The following is a 21,570-nucleotide window of genomic DNA, read 5'->3' as shown; positions in this document are numbered from 1 at the left end:
ATTATCTACCTCCTTCCTCTTGGCAGTATTTTCCATAAATTTAACATCCACTTCCATTGCTATGCGGATGACACCCAGCTCTACCTGTCCACCAAACCCACCTCCCTCTCCGATTGTCTACAGGAACTCAGATCCTGGTTCTCCCATAACTTCCTTAAACTTAACAGTGCTAAAACTGAGGTCCTTCTCATTGGCACTAAATCCACCCTTTCAAAAATAAGCAGTTTCTCCATTTCCTTTGACAACTCCTCAGTTTCCCCCTCCCCCCTGGTTAAGAGTCTGGGCGTCATTCCAGTCTCACATAAATAATATCACTCGGTCAGCTTACTTTCATTTATGCAATATCTCACGTCTGCACCAGTCCCTCACACCCAACAGTACCGCTATCCTGGTCCACACCCTGGTTACATCCCGCCTTGACTATTGTAACTCTCTTCTTTTTGGTTTACCTGATAAGTCCATCCATAAACTGCAACTGGTTCAAAACTCTGCCGCCAGAATTATTTCCAGAATTCCCTCCTTCAGTCATATCACACCTGTCCTGCAGCAACTCCATTGGCATCCTATCAAATTTCGCATCATCTATAAAATCCTAATTTTTACCTTCAAGGCTATCAACACCCTCGCCCCTCCCCAGTACTTTACTGAGCTCCTCCACACCAACATACCCAGCCGTACTCTCAGGTCCTCCTCCTCCATCCAACTCACCCTCCCATCTGCTTGCTTGTCCACCATGGGGTCAAGAGCCTTCAGCCGCTCGGCCCCCCCCCCGCCTTTGGAACTCCCTGCCACAGGACATAAAACACTCTGATTCTATCATCTCCTTCAAATCTCGCCTCAAAACCCACCTTTTCCGACAAGCATATTCCCTTTAATCTGGGACTGGAATGACCCCACCATTGCACTTTATTTCTGTTTTATTATGTTTTGCACTATTTTGATTATGTTTTTCATTTTATCGATTGCTTTTATTATTGTCTTTGTACGTGACCTTGAGTGTCCGGAAAGGCGCCTATAAATAAAATGTATTATTATTATATGGTTTACGATATTGCATGGTTGTCAGGACAACATGACGTCACACGTCGGAGATGTAAAACTTCTGCGCTAGCGAGCAACTGTGACAATTTGTAAACAAACATGGCCGCCAGGTTTCCTTCACTAAATATGGAAGATTTTGAGAGAATTTTGAAAGAGAAAGATGCATCGACTTGTTCAATATCATGCTAGCTGAATGGAATATATCTGATATACGATGAAAAAAAGCCAGCCGATATTATTTAAATAGCAGGAGTACACGTGACTTCAGCATAGGCGGAAGTAACACAGCTCTAGTGCTGTAAAAAACGGACCTGAAATGTGAAAGAGCTGTTGCGTGATTGACTACAAATAGATTTAACAAGAAATCAGAGCTCTCTCTCTTTTTACAGACTGCTGAAAGGTCAAGAAAAGAGAAGCAAATGAAGGGAGTACAAATGTTCATAGAATTTATGAAAAGGAATATTTGCTATTAACTTTTTTCACTTGTAATGTCTACAAAAGGAATATTTTCATTAACAGGCGATTATATTTTACTCCAACCTTTACAAATATGCATAAATAATTATTGTTGGTTATTAAGACGAGTGGTCCGAGAGCACAATACCCACTGCTGGTAACTCGGCCATAACTCTGGTAAAATGTGACTGAATTGAACGGAATTAGAATATGTGTATTTCTGACATATAACAAAGAATCCTGCCAAGTTTCATGAAATTCCTCCAAAAATTGTGAGAGGAGTTGATTTCAGAAGGTGAGTACCCTTCCCGGGATGGACGGACATCGCCACGACATCATCCCTCTTCGGGTCTTTCGGCCAGCGGGGGATAGAAATTGTGACAGAAGTTGATTTCAGAAAGCAAGCACACCTTGATGAAATTGCCAAAGTACAAGTTTGTTAATAATCAAGGGCATAACTCTGGTAAAATTTGCCCAAATTAAACGAAATTTCAATCTGCGTATAACTGTCATATAACAAGGCCTTTTGCCAAGTTTGGTGAAATTCCTCCACAAATTGTGAGGGGAGTTGATTTCAGAAGAACGTTCACCCTCATGAAATTGTCAAAGTAGAAGTTATTTAATCAAGGGTCAAAACTCTGGGAAAAATTTCACAAACAAAATTAAATCTCAATCTGCGTATTACCGTCATATAACAAGGCCTTTTGCCAAGCTTTGAGAAATTCCTGCAAAAATTGTGAGAGGAGTTGATGTCAGAAGGCAAGCGCGCCTTCATGAAATTGTGGAAGTACAAGGTTGTTAATCAAGGGCCACGATTCTGGTAAAACGCAACCAAATTGAAAAATATAACAATATGTGTATTACCGACATACAACAATGCCTTTTGCCAAGTGTGGTGAAATTCAGAAGGAAAACACAGTCTCATGAAATTGTCAAAATATAATTTTGTTAATCAAGGGCTGTAACTCTGGTCAAATGTGACCGAATTTAACGAAATTACAATGTGCGTATTACCGACGTATAACAAAGAATCCTGCCAAGTTTCGTGAAATTCCTCCAAAAATTCTGAGAGGAGTCAATTTCAGAAGGTGAGCACCCTTCCTGGGATGGACGGACGGACATCGCCACGACATAATCCCCCTTCAGACCTTTGGGCCAGCGGGGGATAAAAATGAAACAAAAGGTTTTTTTTAAAGAATTTTTTTGGGCTTTTTTCACCTTTATTGGATAGGACAGTGTAGAGACAGGACAGGAAATGAGCGGGAGAGAGAGACGGGGACGGATCGGGAAATGACCTCAGGTCGGAATCGAACCCGGGTCCCCGGATTTATGGTATGGCACCTTTTTTTTATTGAACAAAAGAAATATTTACGTTAGTAAAGAATAGGAAAATAAATGTTGCCTTTTTTTGGTAATAAAATTTTCTTCGTTTCTTATTTTTTCAAAAGTATTGTGGGGAAAATCGAACCGTGAACCCAGTACAGATAGACAGAGCTTTCCTCTGAGTGTTCAGCTGACTGGTAATGAAGCACGAGCAGAAAATACAAAAAGACGCTTCTTGCTGCTGTGTGATCGGCGCGAGCTAGCTGGTGGGTGGATGGGTGAGAGAGGGAATTGGCAAATAATTGGCAAACTGGTCGAAAATGAGGTCAATAAAAACAAACAATCTTGCTTGTAAGGGTTGATAAGTGATTTGTTAAAGACATTCCTCGACCCGAATGCTGTTAGTGCACTACCTATGAAGGGTGTTAGAGCGAGAACCAACACGCAGAGCTTCAGACTGGGGAGGGACCATGACGCGTAACGTAGTGTGAAAGAGAGAAACACTCACATCCATAAGCAAAGGAAGTCTGGTGACTCTTTGCATGGGCAGAATCAGGAAAGAGATCATGGGAAGGTTTCGGCAGTCCGGGTGAGCTTCAATCCGGGACAGAACCTCCTTAAAGGTCGGGCTCTTATTTCTGTAGAGAGTATAGAGAAGATATACAGAAACTGTAGGAAATTCAGGGAGATACAGTGTACCGTTACAAGCCAGACGATGTATTTAACGAAACGTGGACCGCCGCTGAACAATTCTTGCAATCAGTCTGCTTTGCATACCAAAAGGGGCGGAGTTATATGACCAAGCAGCAGTTTATGTGATTCAAAAAGTGGCCGAATCACAAACCTGCTACGCCAGTGACGCGATACAAATATTTAGAACAATTATTTATTTGGGTAACTATTGTGACATGTCGGAGAAAAGCGAAACAACTGATCATTTCACGGTAGCGCTACGGTAACATAGCGTCCAATTTAAGCAGAGGGGAACCGTCAGGGCCTTCTAGTCCTTCAGAGAAGACCAAAAATATCACCATTTCAAATGTTTTATTTAATTTATTTCATTCTTTTATAATTTCGTGATAATTATTCTCTTCTAATTCTTCAGAAATGAAAGGGTTACTGTCCTGAAAACATTAAAATCGAGTTATCCAATGAGATTGTTGAGTTTGTTGTCTCGAGGCTGAGAAGAGTTTCGAGCTGCTCACTCGGACTTCATTGCCGGGACAGAAGGCCATGGCAGGGTATGTTTATGTAGGAAGTGACAGATGACTGATTAACCAATCAGATTTTGATTTATAATGAGAGGAAGGGACCAAAAATGTATTATCCTAGACCCTCTTGAAGGCCAACGTGAGCTTAACCGTGAGCCAGCGCAGCAGTGAAGTCACCTTCCAGCCGGTGTAGCGTTTATCAGTAGTGTTAGCGAATGCTAATAAAGCGGTCAATCCAGTACTATCTATCGAGAGCAAGTAGCACAGGCTAACGACCGAGAAACTAAGATTTCTGTCGCCAGACTCTTCTTCCACGCTGCACGCTTGCTACAGTATTTTTCACTCACGTATTCCTTTCCCTGTGTAATTTACTTTGTTACTTTTAAAATTAACATCGACAGCTACACACAACGGAGCGACCTGGCAGCCTGACGCTAATCCCTTACAAGATCCTTTACCCTGTTGATTTTTTGGTGTCTGGCTCAGTTTTGGCTGAGCTCAAGTCCCAGCTCTAATAGTAACGGTTCAGCACTGTGATTTAAGATGCTATGACGCTAATATAAAAACAGGAGCGGACAAATTTATAGCCAGGTCTCCAGGATAATCAGATTTCATGCTTCTTTTTTTTTTTTCAAAGTCCAAATATACCGTAAAGATACTGATCGCAACACCTTTTTACATTATCAGAGTTACCATCCACCTTCTCTTAAACGTAGTTTACCTTATAGTCAATTGTTGAGAGTGCGCAGGATTTGTAACAACGAGGCAGTATTTGAGCAACAAGCAGGGGAATTGTGCGAAAGATTCCGCGACAGGGGATATGCGGGCCACTTGTTGGACAATTGCTTAGAGCGTGTGCGCAATATTCAGCGCTCAGATCTACTTACTAATAGTGCTAGACATAACCGTTTTAACATTATTCCTCCTGTCACTCTAGTATCTACGTATGGTCATATCTCAAATGATTTGAAAACTATTGTACAACGGCATTGGCATATTCTGCAGAGTGACCCAAATATTGGTAATTCTTTTCAGGATCTACCACGCAGTTGTTACAAAAGAGCGCCAAGTCTGCGTGATAAATTAGTGCGGTCGCACTTCCCTGCATTCACTCAACCGTTTTTATCTTTTCCTCCACGTGTTTCACAAGGTAATTTTAAATGTTTTAACTGTGCAGCATGTAACTTTATGCTTACAGAAAAAGAATTTACGCACTCCAAAACAGTAAAAACGTATAAAGTCAAGGGAAGAATTACTTGTTTGTCTACATTTGTCGTTTATCTTTTGACTTGTCCTTGTGGAATACTTTATGTGGGTAAAACGAAGAGACAGTTAAAAACGAGAATTTTTGAACATAAATGCTCAATAAGAAAAAACGATGAAAAATCATCTGTGGCAAGGCATTTTCAGTCTGCTGGCCATGACGCTAGTATGTTGAAATTTATGGGACTAGAGATGGTTTACAGGTCTCCACGAGGGGGAAATAGAGAGAACCATCTCTTACAGCGAGAGGCGTGGTACATTTTTAATTTGAATACGTGTATACCGAATGGGATGAATGAAGAGCTATCCCTGACTTGTTTTTTATGAAGGTAATAATGTACTGATGGCTATACTGCATTGCATAATTGTAAATATGCACATAATGTTTGTAATGTTTTGTGAATGTATTTTTCCAATTGAAGGATTATTTTGACACATGGTCTAAATACTTCATTGTCATTGGTTTGTTGTAATGGGGTGTGGTAATGGGTGTGGGTATTTAAAAGTGTTTTTGTGGTTACATTGTTGCACACTGAGGAAGGCACACGCCGAAACGCGTTTGTGCAATAAAAGGACATTATATGCAAGGTGCGGCCTTTTTCTTTGGAAATTGAGTTGCACATTTGGGTCAGCACCCTTACATTAGAAATTATTTAAGAGTGAAGCCTGCTCCAAGTAGAAAAAATCTTTTTTTTTTTTCCCCATCAATGCTGTAGTTTCGAAGTGCTATAAGTATTTTCAACAACCAGAGGGGGGGGAAAAAAAAACCTACTTCACGGTGATGCACGATACGTTGACGCAGTAAGTAAATACCCAACCTGGTGGTTTGTGGAAGACTTATTTTCGCTAGCTGGATTATATTAGCTCAAACGCATGACAGACGATCTTTTCAGAATCAGAGAACACTATAATAAGTCTGGCACAACAAACAATACAATGCCAACCCCAGGCTGTTATTATTATTATTTTGTTTTTTGTACACGAAAAGGGCAACACGATCATACCCTTGCTCTTGTTTCGTTTCTCTTCGTCTGTATTATATTTATGTATTTAACTTAAATCTAGGTGGCCTTTCGATTCCATAAAATCGGTGAAATTTAGTTCCCGCTGAAATGTGGTCATTGTGATATCTGTTTATTTCTGTAATATCTCACAAAATATCAGGCCATTCTGTTCTGTATCCGGGAATTTATTTAAGACATTTGAAGGGATTAAAGCAAATAATGTGCAGGAAATCGCTCGCTTCGCGCAGTCAAGCAGACACAGGAAGTCCGTGTGTGTGCGCAAGTTTCCCTTTGAGCGTGCACTGACAGTTCCATCATTCTGTCGCTAAACGAACAGCTGATCACACCGAGGTGCTCGCTGACCGCCGATATTTATTAGTCCGGTCCTGCATTTCCTTTCCTTCGTACATAACGTAACGTCTTTTCTTCTCGCTTTCTTTCCGTTACTGTACTCGGTCTTTTACATTTCATTCGTGTCCTCCATTTTTCTCTCCTGTTTCAGATTTGTATCCCACAATGCCTTGCGCGAACGGGGAAAGCCCACCATGTCATGCATGACAGGTCTGCAGAGAAAATTATTGGCGTCAACCTGCCCTCCATCCAAGACTTATAGACTGGTACCAAAATCCAGAATTGTGACACCCAAAGGCATTTTTGAGACAAATTCAGCAAACAGTCTTATTTTGTCAATTTGGGTGTGCCGAATTCAAATCTGCAATATGCCGAGCTCTATCTGACCTCTAGAGGTCATTGAACTTTGGGCCTGTAAACGTCTCAGCTGAACCCAGTTTCTCAGCTTTCTAAGGAATGAAATGTACTAAAATGATTAATGAAGTTAGCAAATGGCCTTGTTTGTTAAATGTTTGGGTGCTGAATTCATTTTTCATTTGTAAAACGACATATGACCTCTGATAACCTCAAGGTCATTAAACTTGGCCTATAGGCCTATGCATTTAACGGCATTTTTAAACTGACTTTACTCCCCCAAAAAGAATATGAACAGACAAAAAACAAATAGAAAGGAACAAATACAACATTAAATGCCAGTCCATGTACATGTGACTTACTTTTCACAATGAGAATGCCTCGGCGATCACCTTACATAACATTGCATTACATTTAGCGGTTATTGTTTATACAAAGCTACTGAAAAAAGGACAGATTCAGCAGCATACAAAATGTGGGGGCATACAGGGTATACAGGTTCATCAGGGTTAGGATATATGAGAGTTTTTTTCTTTGTTGTTTGTTTTGTTTTAAACGGGGTAAAGCCTTTACAAAAAACAAACAACAAAGAAAAAAACTCCCATATATACTAACCCTGATTAACCTGTATACCCTGTACGCCCCCACATTTTGTATGCTGCTGAATCTGTCCTTTTTTCAGTAGCTTTGTATAAACAATAACCGCTCAATGTAATGCAATGTTATGTAAGGTGATCGCCTCGGCATTCTCATTGTGAAAAGTAAGTCACATGTACATGGACTGGCATTTAACGTTGTATTTGTTCCTTTCTATTTGTTTTTTGTCTGTTCATATTCTTTTTGGGGGAGTAAAGTCAGTTTAAAAATGCCGTTAAATGCATAGGCCTATAGGCCAAGTTTAATGACCTTGAGGTTATCAGAGGTCATATGTCGTTTTACAAATGAAAAATGAATTCAGCACCCAAACATTTAACAAACAAGGCCATTTGCTAACTTCATTAATCATTTTAGTACATTTCATTCCTTAGAAAGCTGAGAAACTGGGTTCAGCTGAGACGTTTACAGGCCCAAAGTTCAATGACCTCTAGAGGTCAACAGAGGTCAGATAGAGCTCGGCATATTGCAGATTTGAATTCGGCACACCCAAATTGACAAAATAAGACTGTTTGCCGACTTTGTCTCAAAAATGCCTTGAACTCCTTAAATAAGCACTTTTTTGAATTTTGGTACCAGTCTATTTGGCCGAATCCCATTTCACCCCTTGGACCAACCCCTTGGCCCTTCCCCTCCATTTTGCGCGTTCACGTGAAGGGGTAGGGGTATCCCAATCCCAGTTAACGCGGAGGGGTAGGGGAAGGGGGAGGGCTTCTGTACCCCTCCAAACGGAGATTTTCCTGGAGCTGACTCCGAACGAAGGGGTTTGAGTGATTTCCCACAATGCCATGCGGATTTCAGCGAGATTTCATGCGGATTTCAGAAAGATGGCGGTTCCCGCGGCGAAAGATTGTCATAAATGTATTTTCTCCATTATTTACGTGTTTTAAGTTGTTATCCAGAGGAAACACGCCGCTTGATTCGCTTTCGAGCTGAGAATGAGCAGCGATTTCTGAAATCCAAGCTGCTGCTAAAAAGCTTTGGGAGTGAGTATTGTTTTCGGTTGCTTTACTGCATACGTTTTGTTCTGTTATTCTCGCTTTTATTGTTTACATGAGTGTTCTGACACCTCATTCTGTCGGATGTGGTGCACGAAGCGCCAAAGATATCCCATTCAGTGGTGTTAGTTAACAAATCACACCCTGCCAGCAGAGATTTCTGCCTCTGACTGTAGCGGCTGGTCGCAGCCAATGACGCATTTGGTCGCGTTTTGCTAACGTAAACGCTGACGGAGGTACGCGATGACGTATGCGATCGTTGAAGGGCTATCCCAATACGTAAGGGTTGAATTTCAAGCCCTATCCCTTGTAGCTCAGTTTCAAGGGGAAGGGCCAAGGGGAAGGCGGAGGGGAAGGCGGAGGGGTAGGGGTAGAAATTAGAATTGGGATTGGGCCTTATACTTGTCCAGAGTCAGGAAACGGGCAGGTAACATCTCTGCGGACCCATCACACCCTGATCACAAACTGTTTAAACTTTTCCCCTCAGGGAGGCGATATAGATCACTGTCTGCAAAAACAACCAGACACAAGAACAGTTTCTTCCCTCAGGCTGTCTCTGTGATGAACAGCTAAAATCCAGATTCATATATCAGTAATATTACTTGTAAAATATCTGAACACTTATACCGTCATTCTGTGCACACTGTATACTTTATATTTATTTAACTATTCCATACTTGACTTACCTGGATTACTTTGCACTATGCACCTATTTTTGTTGTTGTTTGCTTGTTTGTTTGTTTTGTGTATATGCTTTTTTATCTGTTTTGTACTATGAGAGCTAAGTGAACCGGAGTCTAGAGGTCTGCGCGGGACAGAATTTTCAGTCCCGCTCCTGCAAAGAATTATGATTTTCAGTCCCGCTCCCGCCCGCGCCTGCCATATTTTGTCCCGCTCCCGCCCGCAAATCCCGCATGATGCAGATGTTCGTGTTATTTCTCACGAAAGTTCTTGTCATTGGCTTGGGGAATTAAACATGCTGAGCTTAGCTGAGCTCTCCACTGACCGATCCTTCACCTAGCGCACGTAGCGAGGGTGCGCGTTGCCAGGCGGCATGCGCAGCTGAGGCTTTACAGAGATACCCAACACACGAGATTAGACCACATCCGCAAATTTAGGCATCTTAAAATGTTTTTATTAATGCCAAATAAAATATCCAGCACAAATTATATATGATAGACATAAATTAATAATTTATACATTTTATTTTAAACACGTTTTTAGTTAGCGGGACTGCAGCTTATCACCTCTCCCGCCCGCTCCCGCATTGTGCACTCCCCCTCCCGCCCGCGCCCGCAATGAGCTTTAAAAATTTGTCCCACGCCGCACTGCTTTGCGTCGGGTCCCGCGGGACTCCCGCGGGAGTGCAGGGCTCTACCGGAGTCAAATTCCTCGTGTGTGTCCACATACCTGGCAATAAAAGTGTTTCTGATTCTGACGTAGTATCTTGTATTGCGTCATGGTGAAGCAGGAAAAAATAGCGGAGAATTTAGGGCCACGTGACCTTAAATTCATTAACTGTTACATTAAAAAAAAACTAATAAAATTGGAAGTCTGTGATTCGAATTCAGTAGCTTTTGCTCCACTGAACAAAAATAATCAGGTGTCGGGGAAAACTCTTTTTATGACCGACACTTGAAAAATCTGAAAGGCGGTCTAGCTTTAAAACCAGCTTGTAATTCAACACATTACATACCAGTTTCGAACCTACAGGTTTCAAACGAGACGTTTGAGATTTGACCCACTCGGTAGGTTCACTAAGAAATGCATTAATTGATAAAGTTGATGTTAGATAATCACAGTGATAAAATACAGTGTGTGATTTGAGACACAGTGTCTTTGTGAGACACTTACGCTAGTCTCTGGAATGTTCTCTGCTGGTACACTTCATTCGAGCAGTATGTCACATAGGGTTCGAAGTTTGCCTGGGCGTGTCCGATCACAATATCGCTGATGTCATCGATGATGATATTCTGCTGGTGTTTATCCTCGAGTTCTTTAAAAAACCTGCGAGGGAGGAGAAGAGTAATGGAGGGTAATGCTGCATGCCTTACATTCCACTTTCCTGACTCAGACAAGGATGATCCCTGCTTTAGTCGCTGGAAGCACTGACTCGCATCCATGCACGTACACACACACACACACACACACACACGGTTCTGTCCTGAATGGATGCACAGATGTGCTGGTTTATGACTGCGTAATTCCACACGCCTTTTCCGAAGTCGTGCCATAAACCGGAAGCATCTGTACAAGAATCCTGTGTGACCTCAGATTCTGTACTTCCTGTCACACACACACACATCAAACTCCATCAGGTGAACCTGGAGGCTATTTCTGGACAAGATGTCAGTTAAGAGGAAATACAGGATGTCACAGCTGGGGTCCGGACATTACAGCCTTCCTAGAAAGGTGTCCAAACCTTCCGTGCTTCACCAAAGGATATGAGTTAACTCCAGGACTGTGTGTATGAGTTTGTGTGCGTTTATTCTCCACATTCACTGGATATGAGCAATCGCGCACTCTGATTGGCTCCTCTACTACTAGGATATCAGCTCATAGACCATGAGTACAGACAAACAAAATGGCGGAGCGTGTTGCCGAACCAACCGAGGACGAAATAAAAACTACTCAAAAACAAAACCCAAAAAAATACAAAGTATTTGATGGTAAGAACGTATCTTTTTTACAACCCCGATTCCAAAAAAGTTGGGACAAAGTATAAATTGTAAATAAAAACGGAATGCAATAATTTACAAATCTCAAAAACTGATATTGTATTCACAATAGAACATGGACAACATATCAAATGTCGAAAGTGAGACATTTTGAAATTTCATGCCAAATATTGGCTCATTTGAAATTTCATGACAACAACACATCTCAAAAAAGTTGGGACAGGGGCAATAAGAGGCTGGAAAAGTTAAAGGTACAAAAAAGGAACAGCTGGAGGACCAAATTGCAACTCATTAGGTCAATTGGCAATAGGTCATTAACATGACTGGGTATAAAAAGAGTATCTTGGAGTGGCAGCGGCTCTCAGAAGTAAAGATGGGAAGAGGATCACCAATCCCCCTAATTCTGCACCGACAAATAGTGGAGCAATATCAGAAAGGAGTTCGACAGTGTAAAATTGCAAAGAGTTTGAACATATCATTATCTACAGTGCATAATATCATCAAAAGATTCAGAGAATCTGGAAGAATCTCTGTGCGTAAGGGTCAAGGCCGGAAAACCATACTGGGTGCCTGTGATCTTCGGGCCCTTAGACGGCACTGCATCACATACAGGCATGCTTCTGTATTGGAAATCACAAAATGGGCTCAGAAATATTTCCAGAGAACATTATCTGTGAACACAATTCACCGTGCCATCCGCCGTTGCCAGCTAAAACTCTATAGTTCAAAGAAGAAGCCGTATCTAAACACGATCCAGAAGTGCAGACGTCTTCTCTGGGCCAAGGCTCATTTAAAATGGACTGTGGCAAAGTGGAAAACTGTTCTGTGGTCAGACGAATCAAAATTTGAAGTTCTTTATGGAAATCAGGGACGCCGTGTCATTTGGACTAAAGAGGAGAAGGACGACCCAAGTTATTATCAGCGCTCAGTTCAGAAGCCTGCATCTCTGATGGTATGGGGTTGCATTAGTGTGTGTAGCATGGGCAGCTTACACATCTGGAAAGACACCATCAATGCTGAAAGGTATATCCAGGTTCTAGAGCAACATATGCTCCCATCCAGACGACGTCTCTTTCAGGGAAGACCTTGCATTTTCCAACATGACAATGCCAAACCACATACTGCATCAATTACAGCATCATGGCTGCGTAGAAGAAGGGTCCGGGTACTGAACTGGCCAGCCTGCAGTCCAGATCTTTCACCCATAGAAAACATTTGGCGCATCATAAAACGGAAGATATGACAAAAAAGACCTAAGACAGTTGAGCAACTCGAATCCTACATTAGACAAGAATGGGTTAACATTCCTATCCCTAAACTTGAGCAACTTGTCTCCTCAGTCCCCAGACGTTTACAGACTGTTGTAAAGAGAAAAGGGGATGTCTCACAGTGGTAAACATGGCCTTGTCCCAACTTTTTTGAGATGTGTTGTCGTCATGAAATTAAAAATCACCTAATTTTTCTCTTTAAATGATACATTTTCTCAGTTTAAGCATTTGATATGTCATCTATGTTTTATTCTGAATAAAATATGGAATTTTGAAACTTCCACATCATTGCATTCCATTTTTATTTACAATTTGTACTTTGTCCCAACTGTTTTGGAATCGGGGTTGTATTTCCCAACAATTATTATTATTATTATTATTATTATTATTATTATTATTATTATCACATTTTTCACAAATTGCTCCTGTCATTCCGCCGGTTTGTTTACATTCTAAGTGGAAATGATTTTGTAGGATGTTTTGTATTCAAAGTTTTTCTGTATCGAATTTGCAAAAAATAAAAATGCTCCGTTCCTCAAAATCCAGTGAATGTCGATAGAATAAAACAGTTATTCCTTGTCGGCTATCAGCTCGTGTATGACCTGATTTCGTGGAATAACTGTTCATTATATGGAACGAGTTACTTCTGGTAAAATCATGTACTCTGATTGATTCTTTAGCGGGCACTATTTTCCCGTAATGCCTGTGGGTGATTATGGACTTTCTTTCCAAGCTGCCGGCTTTCGACGTTGCAAAAAACAAACAAAAAGACAAAAAAAAAAGGAATTGGAAATCAAAATGGAATCAAAAACGGCCAAAAGACAAACAAGAGTCAGCGAGTTCTTCAAGAAATGAGCAATGGAGAATGTTCAGAAAGTGATAACCGCAAAGAGAAATTCAGTTTTGAAACCGTGAGCGGTTTATTCTGCATGCGGGACTCGACTACGTTACAAATATGACATGACTGAAAGCAGCGTGACGGCTCGGTATAATAATCGTCAATTTTAATCTTAGAAATAAAAAAAAAAGTCCTATAATAATTCCTTATTAATGTCGCTTGCGAGGTCTTTACAGGAAAATATCAGACCGAGGTAAGATATTTTCCCGTAAAGACCTCGCAAGCGAGGTTAATAAGTAGCTATTAATATTTATTAATACGCAAAATAAAGGTCAAAGGATTATTATTAGTAGCAGTAATAGTAGTAGTAGTTTATTATGTAAGGAATAAAACACTTGTGGGTGGGGCAGGGCATACTGTGATAGGAAAATAATCAACAAAAGGGCTGGTCTAGTATGACCCGATGCCGAGTTGAGTTCCTGTTCCAAAAATTTTCTTATAACCATTTGCCAATATTAAAAAAAAAAAAATTAACACATCATAATTTTTATCCATTTATTGCTACATGGAACATCAGTGAGTTCCTGCTATCACTTGCCCGATAGTAGCTTTAAAAAGTCATTCTGTCACCAGCATCTCTTTTCTTTCTTTCTTTCTTTCTTTCTTTCTTTCTTTCTTTCTTTCTTTCTTTAAGTTACTACAGTTAGGTCCATATATATTTGGACATGGACACAAATTTTTTTTTTTTTTTTTTACCTGTTTACTGAAACATATTCAAGTTATAGTTATATAATGGACATGGACATAAAGTCCAGACTTTCAGCTTTCATTTGAGGGTATCCACATTAAAATTGGATGAAGGGTTTAGGAGTTTCAGCTCCTTAACATGTGCCACCCTGTTTTTAAAGGGACCAAAAGTAATTGGACAATTGACTCAAAGGCTATTTCATGGGCAGGTGCGGGCAATTCCTTCGTTATGTCATTCTCAATTAAGCAGATAAAAGGCCTGGAGTTGATTTGAGGTGCGGCGCTTGCATTTGGAAGATTTTGCTGTGAAGAAAACATGCAGTCAAAGGAGCTCTCCATGCAGGTGAAACAAGCCATCCTTAAGCTGCGAAAACAGAAAAAACCCATCCGAGAAATTGCTACAATATTAGGAGTGGCAAAATCTACAGTTTGGTACATCCTGAGAAAGAAAGAAAGCACTGGTGAACTCATCAATGCAAAAAGACCTGGATGCTCACAGAAGACAACAGTGGTGGATGATCGCAGAATAATTTCCATGGTGAAGAGAAACCCCTTCACAACAGCCAACCAAGTGAACAACACTCTCCAGGAGGTAGGCGTATCAATATCCAAATCTACCATAAAGAGAAGACTGCATGAAAGTAAATACAGAGGGTTCACTGCACGGTGCAAGCCACTCATAAGCCTCAAGAATAAAAAGGCTAGATTGGACTTTGCTAAAAAAAATCTAAAAAAGCCAGCACAGTTCTGGAAGAACATTCTTTGAACAGATGAAACCAAGATCAACCTCTACCAGAATGATGGAAAGAAAAAAGTATGGCGAAGGCGTGGTACAGCTCATGATCCAAAGCATACCACATCATCTGTAAAACACGGCGGAGGCAGTGTGATGGCTTGGGCATGCATGGGTGCCAGTGGCACTGGGTCACTAGTGTTTATTGATGATGTGACACAGGACAGAAGCAGCCGGATGAATTCTGAGGTATTCAGAGACATACTGTGTGCTCAAATCCAGCCAAACTGATTGGTTGGCGTTTCATAATACAGATGGACAATGACCCAAAACATAAAGCCAAAGCAACCCAGGAGTTTATTAAAGCAAAGAAGTGGAATATTCTTGAATGGCCAAGTCAGTCACCTGATCTCAACCCAATTGAGCCTGCATTTCACTTGTTAAAGACTAAACTTCAGACAGAAAGGCCCACAAACAAACAGCAACTGAACACCGCTGCAGTAAAGGCCTGGCAGAGCATTAAAAAGGAGGAAACACAGCGTCTGGTGATGTCCATGAGTTCAAGACTTCAGGCAGTCATTGCCAACAAAGGGTTTTCAACCAAGTATTAGAAATGAACATTTTATTTACAGTTATTTAATTTGTCCAATTACTTTTGAGCCCCTGAAATGAAGGGATTGTGTTTAAAAAATGCTTTTAGTTCCTCACGTTTTTATGCAATCATTTTGTTCAACCCACTGAATTAAAGCTGAAAGTCTGAACTTCAACTGCATCTGAATTGCTTTATTCAAAATTCATTGTGGTAATGTACAGAACCAAAATTAGAAAAAATGTTGCCTCTGTCCAAATATTTATGGACCTAACTGTATATCGCAAAAAAAAAAGACTGTTCATGTTAGAGGAAAAAAAAAAAATTTAAATCACAAACTCCTCGGAAAAACCTGAGTTAGAGCTTTACAACGAACTGACACTGGAGACTCCTTCTATAAAAGTAAACTTCAACATAAACATAGACAAAAAAGGAAAACATCATCATACCAACATACAGGTTTATACAGGAGCGGTTACTATAGAAACGAGAACAGATTCAAACAAGCGCATTCATGTAAACAGTGATAGGAAATTAATCAACAACTTCTGACCAATCAGATTTAAGCATTTAGGCAAAATATTCGCCAGCCACTTGCATGATGGTTTATCTCTTAGTGCCGAATAGAAATCATGACCCGAGGATGTGTTGAGTGGCGAATCAGGTGTCAGAGACGCTGATTCAGGTTACTGAGTGTTAACACGCGGGGAGTTTCGGCCTGAGCTCTGATGGAGATGTGATCAATGAAAGATTTCCGAGGTTTCAATACAATCCATGGGCGGGTCACTGAGAGCAAACATGCAGGAAGTAAAAACTGGTTCGCGTTCCGCTTAATTAGCCTGAGACGGAGAGCGGTTTTAACGGAACGATAAACATTTCAGCTCTTAGCGATCATTAACTTTAACATGGCTGATCAGTCAGAAGACTCGGCGCATGAACAGTGTGTGTGTGTTTGTGTGTGATGGAAACGCTTTGGTGAGGGTTCATGACCTTGAAGCTGTGAGTAAGGTTCAGGAGCTGGAACTACAGTGTGTGTGTGTGTGTGTGTGTGTGTTTTAAAAGCATTCGACACAATAGTCTGATAAAAGATTAACAGTATGCTGTGAATATACCTACTCTGTGTGTGTGTGTGTGTGTGTGTGTGTGTGTGTTGTGATGGATTCATATCTGGAAAGCCTGACCCTGTGTGTATGAGCATGTGCACACACACACACTCACACTCACACACACACACACACACACACACACACCACATATATTACTATATGCATCATTTGTCATGAATGTGAGCTATTTTCAGAAGACAGAGTGAGGTATGTTTAAAGCTGCCTTAAATTGGGGTGTGTGTGTGTGTGTGTGTGTGTGTGTGCGTGAGATGAAACTTCAGATGCAATATGAGCTGTCATACTGGTGTTCGAGGCATTGTGTGTTACACACACACAGTCACACACGCAACTGTACAATTTATTGTCATTTTTAAATCTTAGATTAGATTTCTTATGAAGAATGAAATTTAAAAAAAAGTGTGTGTGTGTGTTATGAATCTTCAGATGTAATATGAGCTGTCATACCAGTGTTCAAGGTATTGTGTTTTACACACACACACACACACACACACACACACACACACACACACACACACACACACACACACACCCCTGTACAATTTGTCATTTTTAAAACTTACTCATTTCTAATGAAGAATGAAATTAAAAAAGTGTGTGTGTTATGAATCTTCAGATGTAATATGAGCTGTCATACCGGTGTTCGAGGTATTGTGTTTTACACACACACACACACACACACCTGTACAATTTGTCATTTTTAAAACTTACTCATTTCTAATGAAGAATGAAATTAAAAAAGTGTGTGTGTTATGAATCTTCAGATGTAATATGAGCTGTCATACCAGTGTTCAAGGTATTGTGTTTTACACACACACACACACACACACACCCCTGTACAATTTGTCATTTTTAAAACTTACTCATTTCTAATGAAGAATGAAATTAAAAAAGTGTGTGTGTTATGAATCTTCAGATGTAATATGAGCTGTCATACCGGTGTTCGAGGTATTGTGTTTTACACACACACACACACACACACACACACACACACACACACCTGTACAATTTGGCATTTTTAAAACTTACTGATTTCTAATGAAGAATGAAATTTAAAAGTGTGTGTGTGTGTGTGTGTGTGTGTGTGTGTGTGTGTGTGTGTGCGGGCATGTGCGTCATAAATCTTCAGATGTACAGTAATATGAGCTGTCATACTGGTGTTCGAGGCATTGTGTGTTACACACACACACACACACACACAAACAAACCTGTACTGATTTCTAATGAAGAATGACATTTAAAAAAAAAAGTGTGTGTGTGCACGTGCGTGCGCCATGAACCTTCAGATGCAATATGAGCAGTCATACTGGTGTTCGAGGCGTTGTGTGTCTCACACACACACACACACACACAACTGTACAATTTAGTGTCATTCTTAAAACTTACTGATTTCTAATGAAGAATGACATTTAAAAAAGTGTGTATGTGTGTGTGTGTGTGTGTGTGTGTGTGCACGCATTTGCTTGCGCCATGAATCTTCAGATGTAATATGAGCGGTCATACTGGTGTTCGAGGCATTGTGTGTTTTACACACACACACACACACACACACACACACACACACACACAACTGTACAATTTGCCATTTTTAAATCTTACTGATTTCTAATGAAGAATGAAATAAAAAAAAGTGTGTGTGTGTGTGCCATGAATCTTCAAATGTAATATGAGCTGTCATACCGGTGTTCGAGGCATTGTGTGTTTTACACACACACACACACACACACACACACACACACACACACACACACCTGTATAATCTATCAAATCTGTAAAAAAGTCACGCTCAGTGAAAGAGCGATTAAATCCATGCTTATTCTGTGAGCGAAGAAATGCAATAAGAGCTATGCAGTCCACACACACACACACACACACACACACACACACACACACACACACACAACTGAACACTACAGGAAGTAAACAAGTTACTTTTGTGAGCTATTTGTAGAACTGGGAATAACAAGGCAGCAAAATAAAATCTCTCTCTCTTACACACACACACACACACACACACACACACACACAAGAATTTAAACTAACGAGGAGGTGAAGAATTCATCTGGAAAACCGACACCATACAAAACACACGTCCAAGAAAAGAAACAGTGCGGCGTAATAAACGTTCAGGCCACACAACATGCACCAAAAGCAAATAAAAATCCCTCAGAAATCTGTTTGGTGTGATTTTTTCTCTCTCTCTCTCTGTGTGTGTGTGTGTGTGTGTGTGTGTGTGTGTGTGTGTGTGTGTGTGTGTGGTTTTCTCAGCAATAACAGAAAACAACAACAGTGATGACATGAAAATCTTTCCACCTCTTGATTCAGTACTATATTTATTCAGGTTGCAACGATTATAAAATACGATACCATTACAAAATTATTTTATGCGTCTTGATGAAGCTACATTTTTTTATTTATTTAACGTAGTTTGAGCAACGAAAAAAAATCAGTTGTTTACAATGCATCATTACGGATTGGCGCATGGATTAATGCATAGTGTTTCATTTTCCTCAGATATATTTGATACTGCTTATCATCGATAACGAAGTTTTTGCATGAGTGTATGTAAAAATCAGATGGTTTTCTGTGCATTGGTAATGAATGACAAACAAAAAACAAACAAAAAAAAGGATGCAGCAAATAATGTTTCAAAAAACAAGACATTAAAAACACAAAGATCAAAAATGGAACGAGAGAGACAAAACCGTAAATAAAACGGTTTTCGTGAGCGTGAAGATGAAGAGGTGTTGACTTTGACGAACACGCGTGTTTAAACCGTCATGGAGGCGGAGCTTGAGGTGCTGATCGACAGCTCCTGATTTATTTCGAAGCATCATGGGTAAAAATTAGTGCTGTCAAAAATGTCGCGTTATTAACGCGTTAAATTGACTCAATTTTAACGGCGATAATTTTTTTATCGCGAGATTAACGCTCTGTGGCATGATGTAGGTTTTTCATAAGCTTTTGAAACTGCCAGGAACTTGGAACAGAGACTTTGGTTAGAAAACCGAGAGCAGCTAGACTGTAATGCCACGCCCCGCACACCCAGAGTCCTCTGCCCCCCCCCCAAAAGAACCAGCGCGGGCAGGGTGCGCTAGTAGAGATGGGATTTATGGCTCTTTGATGGGATCCGCATCTTTGTGATCCGTTCTTTGAAAAGAGCCGTTCAAAAGACTGGCTCATTTGGCTCTTTTTAAATATTTATTCAGTTTTAAGAAGACAGCGTCTAAAGAAGCCAGATCCCTCTGAACTGTAAACTCAATGCTATCCCAGAAATCCTTCCTGTAATATGCAAATTTGGCCGCCTCTGATTGGACAGCGCGACGCATCAACAGGCAGAAAGTGTAAAAGTACAAAATGTGTTAAGTGAGCTGAAACAGTAAAGATCAGATTCAATGCAATATTTATCAACGAACAACTTAAACTTAATATAATAGTGTACTTTATATTATAATCAAGCATGTCAAGCCTACCGTCACTGTGCAACCTATCTCTCTGATTAGAGTTGTAGACTAACTCAAACAGTAGATCATTTCACTCATGGTTCTCTTGCTAGCCCCGCGCCGGTGCTCGGCTTAGGTTTCACTTTGCAGTGGCTGTGTCAAGACGTGTTATGCTTTGCAATAAAAAAAAAAAACATTGGTGCAAAGCAAGCCCATTCACTTTTTTATGCTGATAAGAGAATTACAATGGTTTTTTATGTGACAAAAATGTGCGATTAAATTGCGATTAATCGCGAGTTAACTATGACAGTCGTGACATTAATCGCGATTAAATATTTTAATCGCTTGACAGCACTAGTAAAAATGCAAACTAGATTAATTTGAAAGAAGAAGTGTAATCATGAGGTGCGTAATCGTGAGGGAAATTTTCAGAAACGGGGAAAAATTCTCAACCTTCACTTTAGTGTAGGGCTGCTCGATATTGGAAAAAATCAATATCACGATTTTTTCAGTAAATATCGATATCGCGATTTTTAAAACGATATTTATACACCTTTTTTTAAAGCCCCAATCATCAACACCTGAGGCACCGGGCCACATTTTTATAATACAGGCCTCATAGGCTACCTGTCAACCCTTCCCGTTGTACCCTGAAACGCCTTTTACTTAAACTATTTACTGTGCAAGCGCGTACTTTGCATAGGTCCTATAGCCTGCACAAGGCTCACGTTCTCCTCACTCAACATTTCCGATCACAGAGTTTGGAGCCAGCGCTGGTATTACCAGTGATTACTGCGTAACGTCCACACTGGCTCGTAGCCAGCCAAGGATAAAATCTCTCTCTCTCTCACACACACACACACACACACACACACACACACACTACAACGTAAGCTTGTGTGTTGTTAAGACACCAACATTAAAACACGCACACACACGGACTGGCCATTGGGAGTAGCGGGAGTTTGTGGGCCGGCGGAGAAAAAAAAAAAAAAAAGTTGCGCGCTGGCCTTTAATATGATAAGCAATGTTAACAGTTTCTTTAAGAAACTGTTAACATTGCTTATCATATTAAAGGCCAGCGCGCAACTGTAATAAACAATGTTAACAGTTTCTTAAAGAAACTGTTAACATTGCTTATCATATTAAAGGCCAGCGCGCAACTGTTTTGTTTTTTTCTCCGCCGGCCCACACTGAACCACCGGGAAAACTCCCGCTACTCCCGATGGCCAGTCCGTGTGTGAACACGCACAATACAGAGACAAGTCCTTAAGAATTAACATACATGAAAATAGCTCAGCGGCATGTAAACATTCCCTGAAAGTGTAGGTGGCACTGCGGCTAGATGCTACGTGAAATGGCACAAGGCAAACACCATGCTTCGCTCAGTCAACAGACAAAATCCACGAACCCAGTAGTCCTCCTACTACTGTGGGTTAGTGTTCTGTGGCCAAAAACACCCTACGCACAGTCATTCCAAAACATCCCCGCTAGT

At 40.6% G+C, this 21,570-nt stretch overlaps 1 protein-coding gene across 1 annotated transcript in view; it reads right to left on the bottom strand.

Annotated features, from left to right (window-relative positions):
• LOC132888146 (rho guanine nucleotide exchange factor 26-like) overlaps nucleotides 1-21,570 on the bottom strand; it is a 156,980-nt gene that overhangs the window by 73,590 nt on the left and 61,820 nt on the right. The window contains exons 7-8 of the mRNA XM_060924171.1: nucleotides 10,510-10,662; nucleotides 3,329-3,458 (exon numbers count right to left, since the gene is read on the bottom strand). Of these exons, the coding sequence (XP_060780154.1) occupies nucleotides 3,329-3,458; nucleotides 10,510-10,662 (283 nt within the window). The remainder of the gene's footprint in view (nucleotides 1-3,328; nucleotides 3,459-10,509; nucleotides 10,663-21,570) is intronic.

This window comes from Neoarius graeffei, chromosome 6, assembly GCF_027579695.1.
Source record: "Neoarius graeffei isolate fNeoGra1 chromosome 6, fNeoGra1.pri, whole genome shotgun sequence".
NCBI lineage: Eukaryota > Metazoa > Chordata > Actinopteri > Siluriformes > Ariidae > Neoarius > Neoarius graeffei.
Note: the sequence above shows the minus strand (reverse complement) of the source record. Positions and strands in the feature narration are given on the sequence as shown.